This window comes from Abramis brama (genome assembly GCF_963993115.1).
Source record: "Abramis brama genome assembly, chromosome: 15".
NCBI classification, from domain to species: Eukaryota; Metazoa; Chordata; class Actinopteri; order Cypriniformes; family Leuciscidae; genus Abramis; species Abramis brama.
In genome coordinates this window covers 27,632,847-27,656,787 of record NC_139977.1, presented here as the reverse complement: position 1 = coordinate 27,656,787, position 23,941 = coordinate 27,632,847, and the positions used below count along the sequence as shown (strand labels likewise).

General features: G+C 37.0%; 2 protein-coding genes across 6 annotated transcripts in view; both read right to left on the bottom strand.

The window, feature by feature from the left end:
• Positions 1-8,233: 8,233 nt before the first annotated feature.
• sdad1 (SDA1 domain containing 1) lies at positions 8,234-17,797 on the bottom strand. Its single transcript, XM_084136329.1, has 22 exons — positions 17,562-17,797; positions 16,650-16,754; positions 16,468-16,566; positions 15,587-15,697; positions 15,404-15,475; positions 14,624-14,724; positions 14,470-14,527; positions 14,197-14,271; positions 13,536-13,637; positions 13,381-13,450; positions 13,106-13,209; positions 12,962-13,019; positions 12,189-12,247; positions 11,246-11,322; positions 11,030-11,127; positions 10,845-10,921; positions 9,839-9,965; positions 9,652-9,743; positions 9,368-9,555; positions 9,166-9,250; positions 8,539-8,700; positions 8,234-8,399 (listed from the first exon to the last, which is right to left on the bottom strand). Exons 1-22 carry the CDS (start codon positions 17,649-17,651, stop codon positions 8,355-8,357), a joined length of 2,055 nt encoding a protein of 684 aa, XP_083992455.1. The 5' UTR covers positions 17,652-17,797; the 3' UTR covers positions 8,234-8,354.
• A 650-nt stretch (positions 17,798-18,447) lies between these two features.
• The window catches only part of ptpn13 (protein tyrosine phosphatase non-receptor type 13), a 71,094-nt gene continuing 65,600 nt past the window's right edge, over positions 18,448-23,941 (bottom strand). For all 5 annotated transcript variants that reach the window (XM_084136148.1, XM_084136149.1, XM_084136152.1 and 2 more), the window contains 9 exons: positions 23,566-23,672; positions 23,353-23,408; positions 22,298-22,395; positions 22,013-22,161; positions 21,034-21,124; positions 20,599-20,936; positions 19,688-19,903; positions 19,224-19,286; positions 18,448-19,136 (listed from right to left, as the gene is read on the bottom strand). In XM_084136148.1, coding sequence (XP_083992274.1) covers positions 19,059-19,136; positions 19,224-19,286; positions 19,688-19,903; positions 20,599-20,936; positions 21,034-21,124; positions 22,013-22,161; positions 22,298-22,395; positions 23,353-23,408; positions 23,566-23,672 — 1,196 coding nt within the window. In that variant the 3' untranslated portion in view covers positions 18,448-19,058. The remainder of the gene's footprint in view (positions 19,137-19,223; positions 19,287-19,687; positions 19,904-20,598; positions 20,937-21,033; positions 21,125-22,012; positions 22,162-22,297; positions 22,396-23,352; positions 23,409-23,565; positions 23,673-23,941) is intronic.

Genomic DNA, 23,941 nt, shown 5'->3' with positions numbered 1-23,941 from the left:
ACAGGGCACATTCCGGGTGATAGTCACTCGGGCCTGCCGTCAAATCTTCACCCAGTGGTCAAACCTCTCTTTTCTACGGGCCGGAGTCCCCTTAGATCGAGTTTCCAGGCATGTTGCTGTGTCAACAGATGCCTCCACCTCGGAGAGATGACAGCTGGCCATGGGGCCTCCACAAATATGCGTTTCCCCCAGTGAGCCTTCTTGCACAAGTCCTGTGGAAGAACAGGGAGGACGAGTAGCAGGTCCTTTTGGTTCCGCCTCATTGGCCCACACGGACTTGGTTCTCCGAACTGGTGCTCCTCGCGACAGCCCCTCCCTGGCCAATTCCTCTGAGGAAGGACCTCCTTTCTCAGAGACGGGGGCACCCTTTGGCACCCACGTCCCGATCTCTGGAACCTGCACGTGTGGGTCCTGGACAGGACACGGTCTTTGAGGTTTGACCTCATGTGGTGGCTACCATCACTTCAGCTAGAGCCTTGTCCACGAGACACGCCAATGCTCTGAAGTGGAACCTCTTTGTCACGTGGTGTTCTTCTCGCCTAGAAGATCCCAGAAAATGCCCGATCAGGTCTGTGCTCTCCTTCCTCCAAGATGGATTGGAACGGAGGCTGTCTCCTTCCACCCTGAAGGTTTATGTGGCTGTGATCTCTGCGCACCACGACCTTGTGGAGTCTAAGACGGTAGGACAGCACGACCTAGTCATCAGGTTCCTTAGAGGGGCCAGGAGGTTAAATCCTCCCCGCCCCCCTCATATGCCCTCTTGGGACCTCGCAGTAGTTCTTTCTGCACTGCAGAGAGCTCCCTTCGAGCCATTGCACTCAGCTGAGCTTAAGTACCTCTCTATGAAGACGGTGCTCCTGGTTGCTTTGGCCTCCATCAAGAGGGTAGGGGACCTGCAGGCATTTTCGATTGACAAAGCGTACCTGGAATTGGGTCCGGCTACTTCTCACGTCATCTTGAGACCCCAGCCTTGATACGTGCCCAAGGTTCCCACCACTCCTTTCAGGGATCAGGTGGTGAACCTGCAAGCACTGCCCTCGGAGGAGGCAGACCCAGCCTTGGCACTGCTCTGTCCAGTACATGCCCTTCGTGCTTACGTAGACAGCACATGGTGTTTCAGGACCTCAGACCAGCTCTTTGTCTGTTACAGTGGGAAGCTGAAGGGAAAGGCTCTCTCCAAGCAGAGGTTGTCTCACTGGATAGTGGACGCCATTGTCTTGGCTTACCAGGCGCAGGGCCTGCCATGCCCCCTAGGGGTGAGGAGTGTGGCTTCCTCCTGGGCTCTAGTGCATTGTCTCCTGCTATCAGCAATTTAGAACCTGTGCATGCTTGCTTATATGGCTACAAAACGTCAATCCATGTGAACTTCTTTGTACAAAAAATCGTAAATGCAATGGAAAATCATGATACTCAAGAAGTGCTAAAAATGAAAACAAAAATAAATAATAAATCTCCAATGTCTTTTTGATTTGATATAATACAAAATTATATAGAAATAAATGTGCTAATTTATCTGGGAATATATATATATATATATATATATATATATATATATAACATGGTACATTAACCTGAATGTCATCTGTTGTTGTTCATTTAATGGACTGTGAAAAACAAACACTCACTGCAGTGATTCATTTAATGGACTGTGAAAAACAAACACCCACTGCAGTGATCTATGGCAACATCTGGCTTGGAAACATGAGTGTCATAGATGATTTGCTTTTATTTGAAAAACATACAAATTGCTGATAATACATAAACAGAAATGACTTGAGTTAAGAATATTTTCATATTTCGTGTTTGAATTTTAAACTAAAATGCAAAAAAAGAATTCAGGGTATAGGTAAACTTCTTTATAGATACTTAAAGCCTTAGTTATTACCATTATTACTGACGAGGAAAAAAGATAGAGTTGATTGAAAACACTGACTTTTTGTCATCCCATAACAAAATATGTTATCACATTGTATTGTCACATGAGATCCTGCCATTAAACTGCATATTGTCAGCTTTCTGTAAAATTTCAAAAGCAAAACGATTTTGAAGCACAAGACAAATAAAAAAAGAAGAAAAAAAGCTACTTCTACAGTAGTGGGCAAAAGTGATTTCCAGAGGGGATGTTTATTTTTTATAACCCTAAAAGTTCAATTAAACCATCAAAATATGAGTAAAATATTGTATATATTTAAAATATTAAAAGTGCAACCTCACACAAATGGTGTTAGGGATGTTTGAAGAAGGGCAGTTTCCCAACTCGCCGGAGAAAAAGAAGAGCAGGAACAAAACCACTCAACACAATACAATACAAGCTAAACAGGCTTAACACTGTATCTCGCTGTAGCACAATATAGAAGAATGCAGTCATAATAAAAGGCACAGATACAATTAGCATAGGGACGGTCAGTATTAGAATGATATAAAACGCTCTTCTCTTCATATGGTTTTCCTCCTCTCTCTCTCTCTCTCTCTCTCTCTCTCTCTCTCTCTCCCACTGCCAGGTAACGCTCAACACAGATCAGACACTGTAACAGAGGACAGATGGTGATGATGTTTCCTGATAGAAACTTTGCTAGAATCAAGAGCCCTTGGGTTTGGAGCAAAGAGAGAGAAAATCATCTCACAGAGAGATTGAGGTTGAAGAACTCTGCTGCAACTCCACTTCCTGTTCCTGTGACAATGAGCAATAAAATATAGGAGTGTGTAGGAAGACCAACCAGAAAACTAAGGCTAAACAAACAAATCTTGAAAAAGTCCTATGGTTCGCTTTCATGTTCTGTAAGGTTAGTTGATGGGAACACCTTGCATGTGGGATCCTCAGAAGAGCAGTTCATCGCTGTAGGCTGCTTCTCAATTTCAGTTAATATCTGTGTGAAAAAGATCAAGTTAACATGATACAAATCGAAAGCAGAATCGAAAGTATATTAAGTAAATGTTGTTGCTATGGTGTTATGAGTGGTAAGTTGTAAATAAGATAAAGATACAAAATTATGTTTACAAGAAAATGTCTCAGGTTACGACTGTAACCCTAGTTCCCTGAGAAGGGAACGAGACGCTGTGTCAATAACACTTTGGGAACGCCCTCGCGTGATTGCGTCTGAAGCACGTGTCAACTAGTCCAATGGCGAGAGTGAACGTCACAGGCAGGGGGAAGCCCCGAACAGGACAGGAAAGCACATCCGGAAAAAAACGGCGTTAGCTTTTATTTAGCCGAAGCAAGTCAATCACATGGATGCAAAAAATATGGCAAAGTGACGCAGATTCTCGTTCCCTTCTCAGGGAACTAGGGTTACAGCTGTAACCTGAGACGTTCCCTTTTGAGGGAACTTGCACTGCGTCAATGGCGCTTTGGGAGCGACAATGCCCAAACGCCATACGCACAAATACCAGTTGTGTGAATACTGAGAGCAGCTATGACATAAGTACTTGTGATACAGGGGCACCCAGGTCCAAGGCATAAAACCTGATGAACGTGAGTGACAAGGACAAGCCTGCCGCATCACAAACTTCTTGAAGGAAGACCCCAGAAATTAAGGCCTTGGAGGCCGCCATACTCCTAGTAGAGTGAGCTCTAATGGCCAAAGGTGATGGCTGGCCAGAGGCTTCATAGGCCTGGTAAAACCCAGAGTCTCTGTCGGATGGAGGAACTGGTTCTATAGCTTCCTTTGCTAAAAGAGATTTGTTCCATCACCAGAGTCTGCTCTTGATGTACTACTGTTGTATTGTGGTAGACGAGAACCAAACTGGATTCTGTAACCTTTTTCAACAATCTGCAGGACCCATTGAGATATGTTTGGCAGAGTCCTCCATTCTGCCAGATAATCTACTTAGGGAACCAGCCTCTTGAGTATTTAGTCCTCAGGTTCACGTATATTCTGACATTAGAGGGCTAAAAGAGTATGGTTGTGGGGCGATACCGAAGGTGGAACAGACGCTTGTGAGCTATCTGTCACCTAGCTCGGCATCGCTCCTGAAGGCCCCGACACTTCCTACTAAGTCCCTAAAAACATAATTTACATTAGTGAGAAAAAGTGTATATGGCTGCAGGTCAGGCAGGTGCATGTCTCCACACCATGTCAATTTTACAGGCATATACCAAGCTGACCTGCTGAGGGACCTGGATGAGGGACGGTCAATGATAGCCTCCGTGGACACGGAGAGTCTTTTTGCTGGACGCCCCACTATTGCCTCTTCAGCGAAGCTTTAAACACTGTAGTGGAGAGGTTTCAGGAGGCTAAAAGACAAACGGAGGCATTCAAGTGCTACCTCCTTCTTCGCCGTCCCCAGGCCCCTGAGAGTGTCACACTGTAAGGAAACGAGGACGGGACGAAGCACACGATCTGAATGTTTGTTCTTTTTCATGATTTCTGTATTGGAGCTATACTATTTCGGGACAGACAACAATAAATAAGACAGACAGTATGAACACAGAGCGCAAAGGGTCAGTGATGCAGTGCGAGTCCCCTTGAAAGGGAACACCAGTCGTTTTACTTCAAACTTTTGCCTTTAATTCAATGTGTTACTTGCCATTTCTTTGTAATTATTTGTGAAATTTACCAGCAATTCCTGAGTGAAAATTGTTTCAAAGTAAATCCTACATTTCCCCATTTATTTATTATATTTTTTATTACCTTGAGAAGTAATTTTCCAGTAATTCTCAAGCAATCAGGTCCCATTTAATAAAAACACAGACAACATGTAGTTGTCACGGTTCATGAATTCACTGTTTTCTTCGTGTCTCGTGTATTTGTTGTTCTGTGTGTATGGGTGTGTGTGAGCGGGCGTTACCGCTCGTTGCAGCTGATCAGCGCGCCAGTTCACTCACCTATAAGTTCTCATCGCACTCTCCTCTCTTTGTCAGATCGTTGTTTGGTGTCCTTAGTGTGTGTTCATCGTGTTCCCGTCTTCAGTCCCGTTCCTGGTTCGAGTTCCTGTTCGGTGTCTTCGTGGTTTCGTCTCGTCTGGATGTTCACCTGCACTGGATTCACCGTTCACCACTCTTCACCAGCACGCTGACCATCTAGTAGTCCCTGCGCCACCAGCCCACCCGAGTTTCTGAACTGTTTTGTGTCATCTGACCCACCAAATAAAGAGTTTACTTGCATCCTTGCTTCCGCGTTGTGTATTATGACAGTAGTTTCTAACACATTTTTTGTTTGTTTTTTACTGATTGCCAAGATATAACTACATTATATGAAAATATTACACAGAAAACTGTTTCCTGAGGAGCACATGAAAATATTCCAAAAGGAAGCACAATATTCCTCAGTAAAGGACTTGCTCTACTGTTGCATCTTTCAGATACACATTACACCTACAGATACACCTACCCATCACGTGGGTTTAGACAAATCGTACAAATTCGTACGAGTTAGGTCGTACGAATTAGCCAACTTTTTATCATTCGTACGAATTGGTCGTGAGATAGCGTTGCATTTTACAGACTGAATAGTGCCAAGAAGGCCTTACATGCAAATGTATCAAACATAACCAAAAGACAAATGATGCACATCTAATGCTTTTTGTTTCAAACAAACATTACATTAGAATAAAAAGTCAATTCTAAAGAGTGCAGAATTACAATATTGAATTAATAAAGAATTAAAGTTTCTTCTAACTTCTGAGACCACATTGAAATTCAAGGATTTTATTTAAACATGAAAATGTACATACATACATACATGCATACGCTTCATTTGTTCAGAGAAAATATTATTAATTCTTTAACCATTTTATTATCAATTATTACTACCACTACTATTTAATGTGCTAATTCATTTGGGGGAAAATAAAGAATATTATTATTATTACAAACAATAATTTTTGGGGGGGAAATATGATAACAATACTGTACATGCAAATTTATCTGGGGAAAAATATTTCATTACATTTAAGAAGCTTCAGCTCCAGCAAAGGAAGGGCAGTTTTCCAGCCTGGTGGAGATACATGACAGGCTGCACAAAACCAGCTAGATTGAAACAAAAAAAGCTGAGGTATGTAAATATTAAAACATCTTGTGATAACAGAAGATAGAAAAATACTGAGATAATAGCAGGTGCAAACATTGTGACCATGGTCACAGTGATTATTAGAATGAGGTAAAACGCTCTTCTCTTCATTTTTCCTGGTCCAGGTTTCTTCAGAGCCCAGAGAACAGTTAAACAGCAGAACAGGTTTACGGAAAGAAAGAGTAAAAACTGCAGTAGCCTACCACACATATAAACCTTAACATATTTGACAAAAGTAAACATGCTAAACAAACAGGAGCCGAGAGCCATTAACCACACAGCAGTGCAGCAGATCACTCTATATCTGAGAGGTTTGTACATCAGAAAGGTTACAGGATGAACCACTGCCAGGTAACGTTCAACACACATCAGACACAGAAACAGAGGACGACCAGTGACGTACAGTCCTGTTAAGAATATTGAAAATGCTCTGAGCTCAGGAAATCTTATCATCAATAACGAGGTTAAATAATTAACACAAATACAGATCTCACAAACAGAAAAATGAAAGTTTAGAAACTCTGATGCAATTCTTCTTCCTTTCACAATAAGCCACAGGACGTAAGCATGTGTTGGAGGACCAAACAGGACACTGATGCAAAGTACAAAAGTAAAAAAATTCGACTGAATGTTGTGAAGTGAAGTAACGTTGAGATGTGGATTCAGATCAGGGATGGAGGAGTTCTCGAATCCAGACATCTTCTAATGTATCTCTGTTCATATCCAAAGAGACACAAAAACAAGTCTAAAACAAAAAGTAACAGCCCTGACTGGTCAAAATAATGACTAGGCTTGGCTCACTGGAAATATGTGCTTCTACCTACAGTTTTGAAAAACTCAGAAAATGATACAAGTTTCCAGTTGAAATGAACAATAGTGAATGTGAACAACTTTAGATCCAATTCACACACAAATGATGCCTAAGGGCATATTATTGATTAATAAAGAACTTGTACAATAGCCTGACCTCAACACACAATAAACTATGTTGATGTTTTTATTAATAACCAGCTCCATAGGAATGGTTTTTCTAGCGTAGAAAGTTTGCTCGGTAGTCACCTGGTACAGCACTGCTGGCTTCGAGTTCCTTGTCACTTCAGCAAACGTGTTCCTATCTCACGTTTGGTTTTGCTAAAACAAACAAATAGGTTTAGTGTATATTTTCAAACGTGACTGAGCATTAATATTTTAGTGCCATGTACACATTTTCTAAATGTAGGCTACAACCAACGCAATAAATCTGTTAAATTCACATTTAACTGGTTCAGATAAATCTGAACGTGCTTTTAGTTCCACTTACTGGACATTGCTAGTAAAGTCATTTTGCAGAAATGTCACCACATGGATGCATTTCCGATTAGCCCGTTTTTCTAAATAATAACTAACAATCCAACAATCTTGACTAGTTACTTACTAGTTAGAGAAGAGTCCAATGTGAAAATGCTAAACAAAAGCAAGAACAGACAATTCACCTGTGGAGTGAATTCCTAAAATATCCAGGTGAACACAAGTCTCTGCCACTGTTCTGTAAAATGACTACACAGCTGTCACTATGTGTGCTTATGACACTGGACAAGAGAGATGCAAATAAGAGAAATCATATACCAAAGCTGGGAGGAACCTATATTTATCTGAAAGAAAATAGTTGGGCACTGTAAGATAACCTCAGCCTGACTTTCCTGTCTGTTTTTTTTTTTGTCTTTGTGACCCCTCTCTCTGGTCTGTATAACCTTGCTGACTTTGGAGTAGGCTACGAGGGGGAAATGGGAAGAAGTTTTTATTTCCTTTTCATGCACTGTGTGTGTGTTTCTAGGAAACCAGCTCAGATAGGAGATCTGGATATGTCCAGAACATAAACTGCCACAGATCTCTCCGATGGACTTGTTTTTCTCTTTGTCTGGCATTCTACATGATGTAATGTATATTCTCATTGGACGGTTGCTACACCACCCCTGGACCATGTATAAAAGCTCAAGTACTACAGTAAGTAAAGCCGAAGCAGTTTTGTGAACATAGATTTGCTTAGATATTTCAAGGCCTATGCCTAGTATGTTATATAGAGTTATAATCTAACAATGTCTGAACATCACTGTGTTAGATGACAAAATATGAAACCAAAAGCTGTAGAACTATTGTTCATTGTTAACTAATTTAGTTAAACTATTATGGGTGCAGTTTGTCCAAAGGCCTATTTGTAGGTCAAATTCAAAAAGTAACGCAACAGATTTCAACTGTTTAAATGATTTATTTAAAAGACAACATGAAAATCCACACAGCCAAGTCTTCCACACAGATCATGTCATGAGATGAACCATTCAGTCAGCTCTAGTCCATTACAGGTGGGAATTACTTGCGTTTTCTCTTCTTTAAGAGTGCATCTCTGAGGGCGATCTGAGGGGGAAATGAGTGGGGAAGATCACTATTAATACGAAACATCACAAACACAACACAAACTGAACTTGAATGGGGAAGTGCATAGAGGTTTATTGCATCTAAAGTTATTAAAGATGTGAAAGAGCTGCAGGCTCACCTGTTTGTCTCTGAAGGAGCGTTTGCCTTTGGTCCTCACGTCCTGACTGTGTTTCATCATTATGAAGTTCTTTTTTCGTTTCTTCTCCTTGTTACTGGTGCTGGCGAACGGGTTTAGCTTACTCCTCTTTTTAACAAACTCCTTCCTATCAGTCCGCCCAGCCTGAGAGAGAAAAACGTCAAGAAAGTCTAACTTTTAACCTTGTTTTTCTTAGCTATGGGTAACTGACAAAATGCCAGTTAATGTGTTTTCTTTCCTTCAACACCAGTATTCTAAGTTAAAAAAAAAAAAATAATAATAAAAAAATAAAAAAAATAAAATCCTGATATTGAGAGGGAAAAAAAATCGAGTTTGGGCTCAGTCATATTTTTGAAAGAATTCTCTTATGCTCACAAAGGCAGCATTTATTTGATCAAAAATAAATATATTTTTAAATATATTAAAAATGTAATTTATTCCTGTGATGCAAAGCTGACATCAACATCAACATCATTACTCAAGTCTTCAGTGTCACATTATCATTCAGATCATAAAACAATTTTATTTATAATTTAATTCAGCAAGGATCCATTTGATTTTTTTATATATACTTGCAAAATATAATAAAATATTATCCCCCATACTCACCATGGCTGTTGCCAGTCGTGTTTCTTTGTCAGATTTGGGTTTCTTGTGAAGATGCTCAATGTCTCTCAGGCTAAGCAACTCTCCTCTGAAAAAAAAAAATAAAATAATGTATCTCATATGTGAATAGACTGATTATTATCAGTTTATTCAAAAAAATAAACTCGTTTCCGTAAAGAAACATCCTGCCCAAAACATGTCCTACCTCTGATCTTCCTCATCACTCTCTACGTTCTTCCTCTTCTGACCCTTCCCGGGTGCAGAGCTGACCTCTTTGGCCATCTGAGCGATGCGGATCTTTTTGAAGTCGTCCTGCGTGAGGAGACGACTCGTGCTGACCACGGCAGCTTTGGCTTTGCGCTCGTCCTCTGGGATACTCTGTAACTTCTCAGCCTGACATATACAAACAACAAAACAGGTTCATGATGCATAATTTCCCATCATTAGAATCAAGTGTAGAATCAGATAAGAAAGTGGTATGATCCTCACCACTTCTGCCTGATCTTCATCAGAGGAGTGATGCACGTTCACCCACTCTCCATCTTCATCATCCCCACTCATGCTGGCGCTCTCCCAGCCGTCTGGACGGGAAAGCATTACAGCAGAATAAATGTTTTACACACATATTACTCAATGAAATAAGCAAATGCTAATACTAATACAGCTTTTCAAATACCTTCATCTTCCTCTTCATTTACGTTCTCCTCTGCTTCCAGCACCTCAGCACCAGGGATGTAGTCTTTGGCCTCCAATTCTCCATAGCTCTGGATTTTGGCCTCCTTAGAGGATTCTGTTGGCTTTCCCTGATAACAATAATAAATGCAAAAACAATAAGGTACATTACTTTTCAAAAGTCTGGGGTCAGTAAGATTTTGTAATGTTTTTGAAAGAAGTCTCTTATGCTCACTAAATCTGGAATTACTTGATCAAAAATACAGTAAAAACAATAATATTGTGAAATATTACAATTTAAAATAACTGTTTATGGTTTCCATTTTAAAATGTAATTTTTTCCTGTGACGCAAAGCTGAATTTTCAGCATCATTACTCCAGTCTTTAGTGTCACATGATCTTTCAGAAATCATTCTAATATGCTGATCTGATGCTCAAGAAACATTTCTAATTATTATCAATGCTGAAAACAGCTGTGCTGCTTAATATTTTTGTGGAAACTGTCATACGTATTAACAGTATTCTTTACTGAAAAGAAAATTCAAAAGAAAAGCATTAATTTTGTAACATTTACTGTCACTTTTGATCAATTTAATGCATCCTTGACAAATAAAAGTATTAATTTCTTCCTTTCTTTCACAAAAAACAAAACAAAAAACCTGATCCAAAACTTTTGATTGGTAGTTTACATCTAGAACAGGATTTCCAGCTTAACAATTTATTAAATAATAAAAATGTAACATTTTAATGAATAAATCATTTTAAGATAAACAATGAAAATAAAACATGACATTGTATCTGTTTATCTGCATGTCATGTGACCATTAACAGATGGCAGGGAACCATGAACATGCAAATGTGCTGTTTGTTTATTGAAATATTAATTTAAAATCTTTCAGTAAATATTAAGTCAAAAAGGTTTGACTGACAAAACAACTTGGGAATCCTTGATATCTAGAATGTCCAATTCAAAGACTTTTTTTTATATTTTAATATTTTAAGTTTCTCACCCTGTCTTTTCTGTGCAGCATCTTTGGATTGAGGTCTCTGAAAAGCTGGATAAGACCTCTGGCAGACATCCCAACATCTGGAAGATAAACAGAAAAAAAGTCAAACGGTCTATTCTGTTCTCATTTCATTCAAAGTATATAGCATCTGATGAACAGACTATGATAAATAATGACAAACCACACACTTTTATCTTTGTGGGATTTGTACTGTGTGAGATCTTGAAGCAGGTCTTCTGACATGGAGAGAGGACAGCGGGCTACCAGTTCTTTTATAGCGTTGATTCTGAGATATGAGGATGAACAGGATAGACATTTATGCAAATGAGGGACAAAATAACAGTATTTTGCATTAAACAATTTAACACTTCGGTGTATTTTATTGAGCTTTACACAGCACCTACCCAACTGTCATGACCTCCCCTGAATTCCTGTCCGTAACAAAGTTATTGGCGATGGTCATGATGACTGGCTCAACGATCTGTAGATGTAACAGTAATGAATTAGTTAGAACACTAGAAGTTCAGGGTTGGTAAAATAAGTATTTTGTATTTTAATTGATTTCAAAACTTAATTTATTCCTGTGATGCAAAGCTGAATTTTCAGCACAATTACTCCAGTCTTCAGTGTCACATGATCCTTCAGAAATCATTCTAATATGCTCAACAATTTGGAAAACAGTTGTGCTGCTCCATATTTTTGTGGAAAATGCAGTATATATTTTTTCAGGATTCTTTGATAAAACTAAACTTCAAAAGAACAGCATTTGTTTGAAACAGAAATATTTTGTAACATTATAAATATCTTTACTGTCAATTTTGATCAATTTAATGCATCCCTTCTAAATGAAAGTATACATTTCTGTAAATAAAAACAAAGTCTGACGAACCCCGATCGCTGGTGTGCGAGGCGTGTGCACTAACAAGGCCGCTAAACAGTAAACACAGCATTCTCTAGCAGTCATCAGCCTGCACAACTCTCACTAACTGGCCTCTGTGGATATCCATTTATCGTAGCAGAAGCGCAACAAAATAATGCTTCATGAAAAATAAAGCGAAGATGAAGACTTCCCACTTAGCTCTCTCCAGCGCTGGAAAGCTTTTCTAAAATTAACGCGGGTCCTAAAGGTCTTTCCGGATCATAACCCTTCAAATTTCCATTGATATTCTTTTGTAATGTCTCTCAGCCATCTCTCTTTCTACAGTCTTTCTTCAAATCTTCCTCTTGCTCGTTCTCTCTCCTCCACCGTTCAACCAAATGGCTACCAACTTTCAAACAGCGCTTTTCAAATATCGCTTACCCCACCTTCGTTTAATGATATATAAAGGCCTCATGACGAGGTCTTACCTCAGGAGGGACCAGCTGATGGGAGGCCTGGGCGGCACACAACAGAATTTTGGTCACCTCTGAAACAAAAACAACAAATTAACATGAGGAGGACATAAACATGGCCTCTGAAGACTGAGACTGAATATTAGATAAGATACATTAATGATGTGTTCACACCTGGCAGTTTGGTTGTATTAAAACAAACTCTAGTGTGATTGCTCTGTTGAATAAGTGTGAACGCTGCCATTCGAACCCTGGTGCGCACCAAACAAGTGGACTGAAAAGGTGGTCTCTGGTGCGGTTCGACTAAAATATGAATGCAACACGGACCAAAGACATCTAAACGAACCAAAAACAACCTAAAAAGGACAGAAAAACCTAAAAACATGCCTGTTTTTTCTAGTCATAGGAGCTACGTTGCCCGTTACAGTTTGGTACAGGCATCAGAACCGCCATCTTCTAGCAGCAGATGTTATTTGTGTGCAACGGTGGAATTCCTGCCGCTGTATTGACTCCTTTACACATTTTATAAATTCTTCATGAGTTCTCAGCTGGCCAAAATACCATCATACGTACGCACATACAACTAGTGGATTAATATGTGTTTTTTCTCATTAGGATCAGTCTTAAAAATGACAGTGTGATCGCTAAGCGAACCAGGACTAAATGTAGTTCGGTTCTTTTGGTCAGGACCAAAAAAGAAAATAATACAAGTGTGAACACACCCTAAAAATACTGAAGTGAATTACACATTATTTGTGTAAGTATTCTATAAAGACAGCAGTGTTTACCTCTCTGGTGAGGCTGAAGGAACCGCTGGACAAACGGATAGAAATTAAAAAGGAAAAGCTGTAAAGATGGAAACAAAACAGGTTAGATAAAGTTAATGAGAAAATAATGAGCCATAAATGTGCAAATGCTCACTTATACATTACCTCATGAATCCCCACGAGTCTAGAGATGAGCTCCATCATCATGATCTTCACCTCGAACCGTTCGTTTGAGCTCTCCAGCTGCTTCAGGAGCTTCTCTGAGAAATCTGAATAACACAGATATAATTAATCTAGATGCTTTTATAGAAAGTGATTCACAACATGGATCAGTTCTTGTGGGTCTGAACCTGCAACTTCCAGGTACCAGATCTTTAACCATTACACTACATCACTACATCTATGTTGTATTCTATGTAAGTGTGAAAGGGTGGTCTGACCTTGTGGATCGTGGATCAGATGGATGGCGGAGAAATTAAAAACCTCCACTTTTTTCTTCTTTTTATGTTTCTGAGAAAACGAGGAAAATTACAAATTTAGCAGTGACATTAACAAAAAAACATTGATTTGCTAATTATGAAACACTTCATTTAACCTTGAGGACTTTCATTGCTTTCTCCATTTTCCTTTTATTTTTAGATGTTTTCTTTCCGGTGGAATATCGGACCATTAGATCTCTGGTCGTTGGCCCATCATCCTGCAGAGGAAAAATACATTTAATAATTATTTTTAATATTTAAAGTACACTACCATTCAAATATTTGGGGTCTGTAAGATGTTTTTGAAGGAAGTGTCCTATGCTCATCAAAGCTGCAATTATTTGAACAAAAATACAGTAAAAACAGTAATATTGTGAAATATTACTACAATTTAAAATAGCAATTATCTATTTGAATATATTTTAAAATTTAATTTATTTCTGTGATGCAAAGTTGAATTTTCAGCCTCATTCCTCTCCAGTCTTCAGTGTCGCATGATCCTTCAGAAATCATTCTAATATACTAATTTGGTAAACAAGAAACATTTTCAGTGTTCAATGTTCTCTTTCAAGTTCAATAGAACAGCATTTATTTTAAATAGAAATCCTGTGTAACATTATAAATGTCTTTACTGTTATTTTTGACCAATGTAATGTGTCTTTGCTTAGTAAAAGTATTAATATCTTAAAATAATAATAATAATTTAATGACCCCAAACTTTTGCATGGTAGTGTACATAGAAGAAGCAAGCGGAAGAAAAATGTGCACTTATTTTACCTCAGATTCTGAATCACTGTCTCTCTTTTCATCTTCATCTTTTCCCAGGAAGAACTTCAATCCAGCTACAAGGATCTGAGAGGAGACAGGAATTGTCAAAACATGTTGGAAGAGATCATAAGCCCTTGAAAAGCAGCCTTGTGAATAAAGTTATAATATAGTGTATAATAATTAATAAACATGTCCTTAACTAATATGTCACTAAATGTTTTAATACTGGAAATTCATCCATATTAAATTAGAGAAAAAAAAAAAAAAAAAAAAGAATCGAACCTTTGTGACTTTGGAGAAACACGCTGTGGTGATGACGTTCACGGTTTTAGCGTCATTCCTGATTGGTTAATGTGGGAATGAAACAGTTATGATTACAGATCATATTAAATGGCATCACATAATATTATAAAGATGCTTGTGTTCAAGGACTCACCAGATGTTTCTTCTGTAAAGCTCAACCATTACATCTAGAGAGATCTTGGCAGCAATGGGGTTTGAATCCCTCAGCATGGTGTACATGAAGTTCTGTAAGGTCTGAGCGCAGAAGAAACACAAAAGTGCTGAGTATTTATTTCAAAACGGAGGGAAGGGAATCTCATGAACATGTCAGTGTCATATTTCACCCCAAAATCAAAATAGAATTAAGAAATTGAAATAAGTACATGACAACAATTTAGAGGGTAAATTAAGGGAAAAAAAGTCACCATCAAATCAAAATTGACTATCATTTTTTATGAAATAATGCAGTATTTATTATAAATGATTTACACAACTTTTTTTTTTCCATTCGTCACCTCTTAATCTTTAATCAAAATAACTTCCCCTCTCTCTTGCAGCGACATCTCTTTACTACTCTGATGATGCGTTTACTGGTGTGAGGGCGGGGCAACCTGTCACTCACATGAGATCCACCAATAGCAAACCACAACCACCCAATCAATTCCCAATGAAGAAAAAAAGTCCCACCCTACATTTTTTCTTGTTCGAAAAGCCATTTCTCTCTGATATATGAATATATATTACAATATGGAAGAAAAGATTATCGCAATTTCTGTTTCATGCCGACTTCTTTAATAACACAAATCATTTCAAATTTTTTCTGACGTTTTTTATTATTTATTTACACAAATGAAGTGAAGTTTTGCATATTCTGCAGTCCTTCAATTGTCACTTGATGGAAAATGAATATGATGCCCAAATACAAGCGACTTACCGTGTTAAGTTTGTTGTTTTTGTGCTTGGCATTGATATTTTTGATATCGGTCACAATGTGGGTATATAAAGTCTGAGGAGACAGAGGACAATTTTTTATCAGCAGGCTTTGCAATAATTCAATGCAACATTCGAGCATTTGCAATAATTCTAAAAACAGAATTGCACTGCAAAATTCACAGACCTTTCGCAAAAGTTTGTCATGACAGCGCAGCAGCTCAAAGAACAGTCCCAGAAGACTGGTGGGACTGACCAGATCTTTGTTCCTCAAGAGGATGAGGGCTTTGCAAAACGTCTGAAAGAAATTGCAAAAAGTTATTTGTTTAGAAAACAGATATTCAAAAGTTAAAGGTACACTATGTAACTTTTATTTTGTTCAAAATAAACAAAATTTCAATAATGAGTCGATACATCAATCCTTCTTCCAAAACGTGTTTTTTTTCTAACCCTGATTCACTATAGCAAGCGTTCTATTTGAGAAATTGTCTACATATGTTACTCGCCCGTGCGCGTCTCGTCATATCCAAAAAAAATTTAAAAAGTTGCTCTGGCTACTTTGACGCGTCATATGTTTGTTCTCACAATGAGCGAGAAAGGTTGACATAGAGCTCACTAAATCTCCAATCGTTTTAAAAACGCTAAAAAGAAAACGCGACAGAGCTCAAAATAAAACGAGAATCAACATTAGCTTGGCTTTTTGGAGAACTGAGGGATTTGAAATGTACAAGCGACGTGGAGATGGCGTTTATATTCCTCAACAGGTGAGTAAGATATTTTATTGAACAGATAAATTGCCATATGTAGCTCTCTAACAGAGTCCATTAAGCATTATCTATTGTGAAGGGTCAAATTCATCCACAGTCACGCAGAGCCGAAGCACACCCAAAAATATTCTTCATGCAGTTTTGAGGGTCTTCAAGAGGGTCAAAGGTTACATAGTGTACCTTGAAAAAAAAAAAGCTCCTACTCTGAAAGAAAGACTGTAAGAGACTATCCAGATTGAGTTACACCGACATTCTAACTGTCCTGTAAAAACTTCACCTGAACAACAAATATCAATCGTACCATTCTGAGATCCGACTCCAGCAGCGTATGATGGTTTAAGAGAAGATCAGTCAGCTGCTGTGGGAAGTCTGACAGCTCCTCTAAGTAACAGTGTCCAACCTGGAGACAAAAACCACAATCAGTCAATAACGGTCTGATCCATAAGAGATCAAATGCAGAATGAATAGAGAGCACATCCATACCTGAGCCAGGAACATGACCAAATCAGCCAGGTCTTTGTTGGATTTGTCAGGCTGATGTTTAAAGATCTCCACATTTGACTGATAATGACGATACTGCTGCAAAAACTGGAATGACAGCAAATTAAGCTCATTTAGTAGGGGTGTAACAATAGTGTCACAACATATCGCAATACAAAAATGCAACAATATGTATTGTGGATAAAATTACTGTGAGAGAAAAAAAATTCAAGTTTACAAAGTTTTAGTGTCAGTACTACATTAAACTAATATAATAATTTGTGGGTCCTGATAATGCCAAATGTCTTATATTACCAGTAAAACGTTGCCTACATTATTTTAAGTATATCTAGTCAGTGAAAGAGTGCAAGCAATTCTGTATTTTCAACTTCAGAATCATGAATAATTTTATTCTGGTGACACTATTGTCCTGTGCATTAGGTTACTAGCACCAAGTCCACGCCTATTAATTTACACCCCTCAAATTTAGCATTTTTAATTAACAGTACATTTCTTGTTAACCTTTTATCATTTGTCTTGGAGTATCGCAATGATATCGTATCGTGATTCGTGATATGTATCAGTGTTCGTGACATGAGGGTATCGTTACACCCCATGTGATAAAACTAAATGTGAACATTTATTCCGTATCACTAAGTTTCTATTAGTTACTAGCAATACCAGTTATCATAGCTGCTATTTGAACAACAGATCCCCATTGCAATTTGTTAATAATAATAATAGAATAGTAATTTACGAAATTGAAAGTTACATAACTAGAATAGTTACGTTATATAAAATTAGCTTGTTAGGTTTAATAAATACATGAACAGCTTGTCATAGTGCAATGTCATATAATTATTTTGGTTTACTCGCGACCAGGCTAGTTGACAAATCCAATAGCAAATGTCTTACCTCCTCCGTATAGGACTTCGGATCCCTCTTGATCAGATTTTGCAACTGTGGGAGGTTCGTCGGTAATTTGTTATTGTTACGGCCCGACATTTTTGATTATTTTCTTATACTACGCGTCAGAAAAGAACGTTTATTTTGACTGATTCTATTATTTCTTCACCAGCGTGGCTCATAAGGAGGACGCCATGTTGCCAGCGAACTACGGAAAGCCTGAAAGGACAATCCGGAGGAGCGTCACTAGCTGTTTTCAAGTTATCTCTCTGTAGACTGCTGCGACCCCCAGTGGAGATTGGAGGCACTGCAGGAGACATTTATATAGTAGGCACATTTGCCACTAGGCTAAATAATTGTGAAACTACATTAGTCCAACTGAAAAACACGTTTTTTAGGTTATTTAACATTCCCATTAAAAGTAGATTTCTAACATTTATTTTTGTATTTCACTAATATTACTGATCAATCCAAATCGATTTATATACTACATCCATTTTAAATTGTAATCTATCCATTGTCAATGATCATTAGGTTTACATAAAGAAATATGCAATTTGACATTTTGCTATTGAGGCTGTTTATGTGAGTTGAGTTTCTATAGCCTCTGTTTTATATATTTATGCCTATAGTACCTAAGAGATGAGGAAAACATCAATGGAACGGGGAAATAGTCAAACTGATACAGACAGCTTAACTTACTCAAAAAGCAAATGTGTAAAAACACTTTTTTAAAGCACTTTTTGCAATTCCGAAAACTGAATTTAGAGACCATGTTTATCTCAAACCTAGTAAAACCTGAATGCATCCAAATAACATGAAAGAAACATCATACGTAAGACCAGAAAGTCTTAAAAACAGTAGCAGAAATGGCAAAAACACATTAAAGGAAATCTTAAAGGCATGATATTCTTTTATTTACAAATTGCAAATTGTCCAGTATGTAACAGCTTTAAAACATATCAACAGATTTCATATGATAAATATCACACTAAATATAACACTTTTAATTTCTTCAATTACCACTGGCACTCAGTGATTTCTGAAAGATTTACAAAGCAAATACTGTCTTGTATTCTGTCAAGGCAACATTTCCAGCATCATTTCGTTTAAAATACACAAGAATCATTTTGTACCACAAAAAAATATGAATTCATTTCTTTTTTTATTTGATCCATAATCTTTAAGGAATCTATAAAAACAGTTTTTACCAAAAAAAAAAAAAAAAAAAAAAAAAGATAAGTTATAAAATAAATGCTTTCAAAGAAGTAGCAGCCAATGGTCAAGAATGTAAGCGATAAGAATACACAAAATTCTGTAAGAATTGTATGCATCACAGACGTCCAAAACATCGTAAGAACATAATTTGTTCGGACAAGGTCAAAGCCCCTGATCGGAAATCAAAGAAACTGCTTGGAAACATCTGGATGACTGAAGCCCGCTGGTATTTTCAGCTGATCTGTCGACTCTGTGAGGAGAGAAAGAAGGCAGTGCTGGTCCACGCTTTTATCCTGAGAGTTTCTCTTCTGCCTGGAGACATCGGAGCACATACAAGATGACCTGGTAGCAGAAAATGTATTGTTCCTGGAGGGGACAACAGGAAATGTTACGTGAAAAAAGACAGCAGAAGTAAACTTTAATTAAATTCATAGTTTGTTATGAAATTCTTACCTCTGTTTGCACCATGCCTTGCCTCTGGAGTCTCATGGTACGTACCACATCTGATATGTCAAACTAAAGAGAGGAAATGTGGAGAGCATATTACATGTAACTTAATATCACTTTTATTAATCACAAAGCTAATAATGTACGTTTATATAATATAATATATTAATAAAGTGTATATAATGTTCTTAAAGGTGATCGATTTGAGCCATTTCACTAATTTTCCCATTAAACTATTTATACAATTTATGTCATTTAAAAAAGTACATTTATTATTAAGTGTTACTAGAAACAAACAAACATACATACATACATACATACATAAATTCAGCCATGCATTTCTAAAAGTAACAACACTTAACGAATTTAAAGTGTTTTAAAGTGAAACACTTTACACATTACGAATTAAAATTCAAGTCAATTGCTCAAAGAATAATGACAGACCTCTATATTTTAAAGGTGACACTTACATCTGCATCTTTGCTGATGAGGCCAAGAACCACGTCGATGCAAATGAGCGTCCCTGATCGGCCAATCCCTGCACTGCAGTGAGTGATGATGGGGCCTGATTGGTGGATGTGTCTCATGTAGGAAATGAATGTCAGGAGCTGTTCTGGTTGAGTCGGGGTTCCATGATCAGGCCAGCCTGTGTAGTTCAGATGAGTGACTCTCTGGATCTCACTAGTCTAAAAGAGAATGATATTCACATATGCAGATTTATGCATTTATCACTATATCTGTAAGCGTGTTTATAAAGATATTAGAGCTGCGCGATTTGGGGGGAAAAAAAATGTAATTGCTATCTTTGATAAAAATGTATGAAATTCCAGATTTGCTGTGCTTGTTCATGTTCGAGAGCAAGAATAGTAATAATAATAATTATTATTAGTAGTAGTAGTAGTTATAGTAGTAGTAATAGTAGTATTAAATAAAATTATTAAAATAACTAAAAAACAAAAATAAGAAATATTACTATTGTAATGTCACGATGAATGACAAAACATCAATCAATGTAAAACAGCTTTTTTTTTTTACACAACTGTTTTCAACATTGATAATAATAAATGTTTCTTGAGCAGCAAATCAGCATATCAGAATGATTTCTGAAGACTGGAGTAATGATGCTTAAAATTCAGCTTTGCATCACAGGAATAAACTACATTTTTAAATATATTTAAATAGAAAACATTTATTTTAAATTATAATATTTTACAATATTACTGTTTTAACTGTATTTTGGATCAAATAAATGCAGCCTTGGTGAGCAGAAGAGACTTATTTTAAAAACATTAAAACCTTTTGAAAGGTATTGTGTGTGAGATATTCACACAATATATATATATTTTTATATTTATATTTATATCTATAAGCTGTCTGTTACCTGGATGTCTTTGACCTCTATGAGCCGGATGACGAAGTTGTCCAGGTGCTGATCTTTGACCAGTGTGATCTGCAGCCGGTCGTCTACCATCTCAGGTGAGCGGGGCGTATCGGGCCAGTACCTCTGACATTTCACTTTCCCTCCTTCCACTTCCTGTGTCATCATGGCGATCACGTTGGACTTCTGCTCCCAGACCATCTGCCAGAAGTCCCCGAGCGTGGTGGGCAGCGGCCCCTGGCACGCGATGTACAGGAACTTCTCGTCTTTTACAGGCATCTTGATGAAGTTAGCATTAATGTAGCCGCCATCCTTTCCCAACACGACCCTGGTTGTGTCAACTGAATCATGACAGAGAGCAAGAGATGATTAATATGCAAAAAAGTTCAGAGAAACATGCTGAAACATTGTTATACATCAGTGTTTCTCCTAACTCACATGGAACGATGTTCTTGTAACGGTTTTTCTTCTTGTTCTCTTTGGTCTGGCCAATCAGACATTCATCCAAGGGGCGCAAATTCTGCAGGTTCTTTGAAAGAAAACAATATGCACACAAAAATGTATTATTTTATCACCATATTAGCATTATATGCTATATTCATGCCAAGATATGAATAAATAATAAAATATACACTGCGATTTAAAAGTTTGGGATAGGTAAGATTTTTTTAATGTTTTTCTAAGACGTCTTATGCTGAGCAAGGCTGCATTTATTTGATCAAAACTACAGAAAACTTTTTAATATTGTGATTTTTTTTTTTTTTTTTCAATTTAAAATAATTGTTTTCTGTTCTAATATATTTTAAAACGTAATTTATTCCTGTGATGCAAAGCTGAATTTTCAGCAGCCATTATAAACGTCTTTACTGTCACTTTTGATCAATTTAATGAGTTCATGCTGAATAAACATTAAAAAAACATGTACAATTAAACTTCTTTATGCACATAAAATTGTTCAGATACATAAAAAAAAAAATCAAGTAGGCTTTAAAGGTGAAGTAATTTAAAGCTGTTTTAAAAATGTTTCTAATAGAAGAAAGTGTGGTAACACTTTACAATAAGGTCCCATTAGTTAACATTAGTTGATTCATTGACTGACATTAACTAACAATACGGAATTATTTAAGTTAACATTAGTTCATAAAAATACAACTGTTAATTCTAAGGTCATGTTAGCTCATAGCGCATATTAACAGATAAAACTTGGGATTTTAAATGTATTAGTAAATGTTGAAATTATGATTAACCTTCTAAATGCTTTAGAAGTATTTTTCATTTTTAGTTCACATGGACTAATGTAGTAAACTGATTTTAACAAACGGAATCATGTTGTAAAGTCTTACAGAAATTGCTTTTAATACTGCAAAAAGTACAGATGTTCTCTTTAAGTATATGGTACAGTGAAATATTTCTGCACCTCAAACTCTTGCAGAGGAACTTTCTGCTCCAGCAGGCCTCTCATCATACGGACTATAGTGTTGAGGTTAGTGGATGTGTAATGGCCGTCAGGAACCACTTTAACCAGCGGCAGAGACGTCAGCTCATCCTCAGTAACGATGGGTCCGTCTGAGAAAGAGAGAGAAGAAAAATAACATGTATTACAGTTACAATGAGACAAACTGATTGCATGAACAATAAGAAAATAATCCATTTCCCTGAGAAACTGTGTTTTTAATAGCAAAACAGGTTTCTGCTGACTGACCTTCAGTAAATTTAGAGTTGATGTCCTCTATTGGCAGCTCATCGCTCCCCCATGTGATCTCATCTTCATCCAGCTGGCCTGACGAGGACTGCAGGGCACTAACATTTGATTGGAACAAACGTGTTAGACTGAATTTAGGAGGATGTAGTTATTAGTTTCAGTCATTCCTGAAGCTCAAACCGTAGAGCATGACCTGATGATGCATAACACACAAGTGCTTTCACTCTGACTGTGTAACAGATCTCTACAGAGAAAATAAAATGATCATTTCCTTTTAGAACAACCAAAATGATAACATGGTTGTTGGGAGTTGATCATATAGAATTATTAGTTTGGGGTCCGTATGATTTATTGATGTTTTTGAAAGAAGTCTATTTAGAAGGCATTTATTTGATAGAATATACAGTAAAATCAGTAATATTTTGAAATATTACAATTTAAAACTATTTACTGTTTTCTATTTGAATATATTTAAAAATGTCATTTATTCCTGTGACGACAAAGCTGAATTTGAATCAGTCATTACTCCGATGATAGAAATCATTCTAATATGCTGATGTGCTGCTCATTTATTATCTATTATTATTGGCAGTTTTTCCTGCTCAATATTTTTGTGAGAATCGTGATACATTTATTCATGATTCTTTGATGAATAGAAAGTTAAAACAGCATTTATTTGATACAGAAATCTTTAGTAACATTATATTTGACCAATTTAATGCATACTTGCTGAATAAAAACTTTTTGTACAGTAGTGTAGATCCAAACAACATTTAATATACACTATATTGTAACTATAAATTGCTTAAATAGTCTGGATTCAGTCATGTTTACCGAATAGAAAGTGTTTGGGTGAGAAGTCTTTTTTCAAACAATATTTGATGTTGCTTAAAAACGATCACCTTTTTTTTTTCTGCAGTTTTGCACTGCATTTCTAAACATATTTTCTGTGTTTAAAATGTAAGCTGAAAAAAACCCCCCACCAACTGTAGATGTGAAATTAGTGAAAGAAAGAGTCCTATGAGAGTTGTTAAAATTGTTTTCATGTTCCTCACCTGTCGTTCAGTGGGGCATCAACATTTTCTTCCTTCCACTCAACCTTCCGAGATGCCTGAAGACAGAGGAACATGAATATTAATCTGAACTATGTGCTGTTCCAAGTCAATACAATTGCCTCAAAGTCCATTGTTATTAGATCAGATCTTATGAACTATGATTGACTACTGTAAAATTGCAGATATTCAAAGTTTAATTACAGATGGCCGTACCTCTGGGGAGTCATCGGGCAGAGACGAGCCGTCACAGTCTGTGTCCTCTGATAGGTCACCACTTCCTTCTGTTCCCTTGCCTTTCTCTAGAGAGCCTGTGTCATAGTCTAGAACACACACACACACATTCATTTGAAGTGTCTATTTGAAATAAAAATTAAACATTAAATTAAATAAAGTTAAATTAAATATAAAAAATATTTGCCAAGGCAATATTTTTCATTTTCATTTACTTTAAATTGATATAAATATAAAATATAAATGAATAAAGACTATATAAACATATAAAAAAAAACTAATAAATGACATGCACATAAAATTACTAAAAATTATTTCTAAAATTGAACCTTAAAATATTTTTTTTGTATATTTTCCA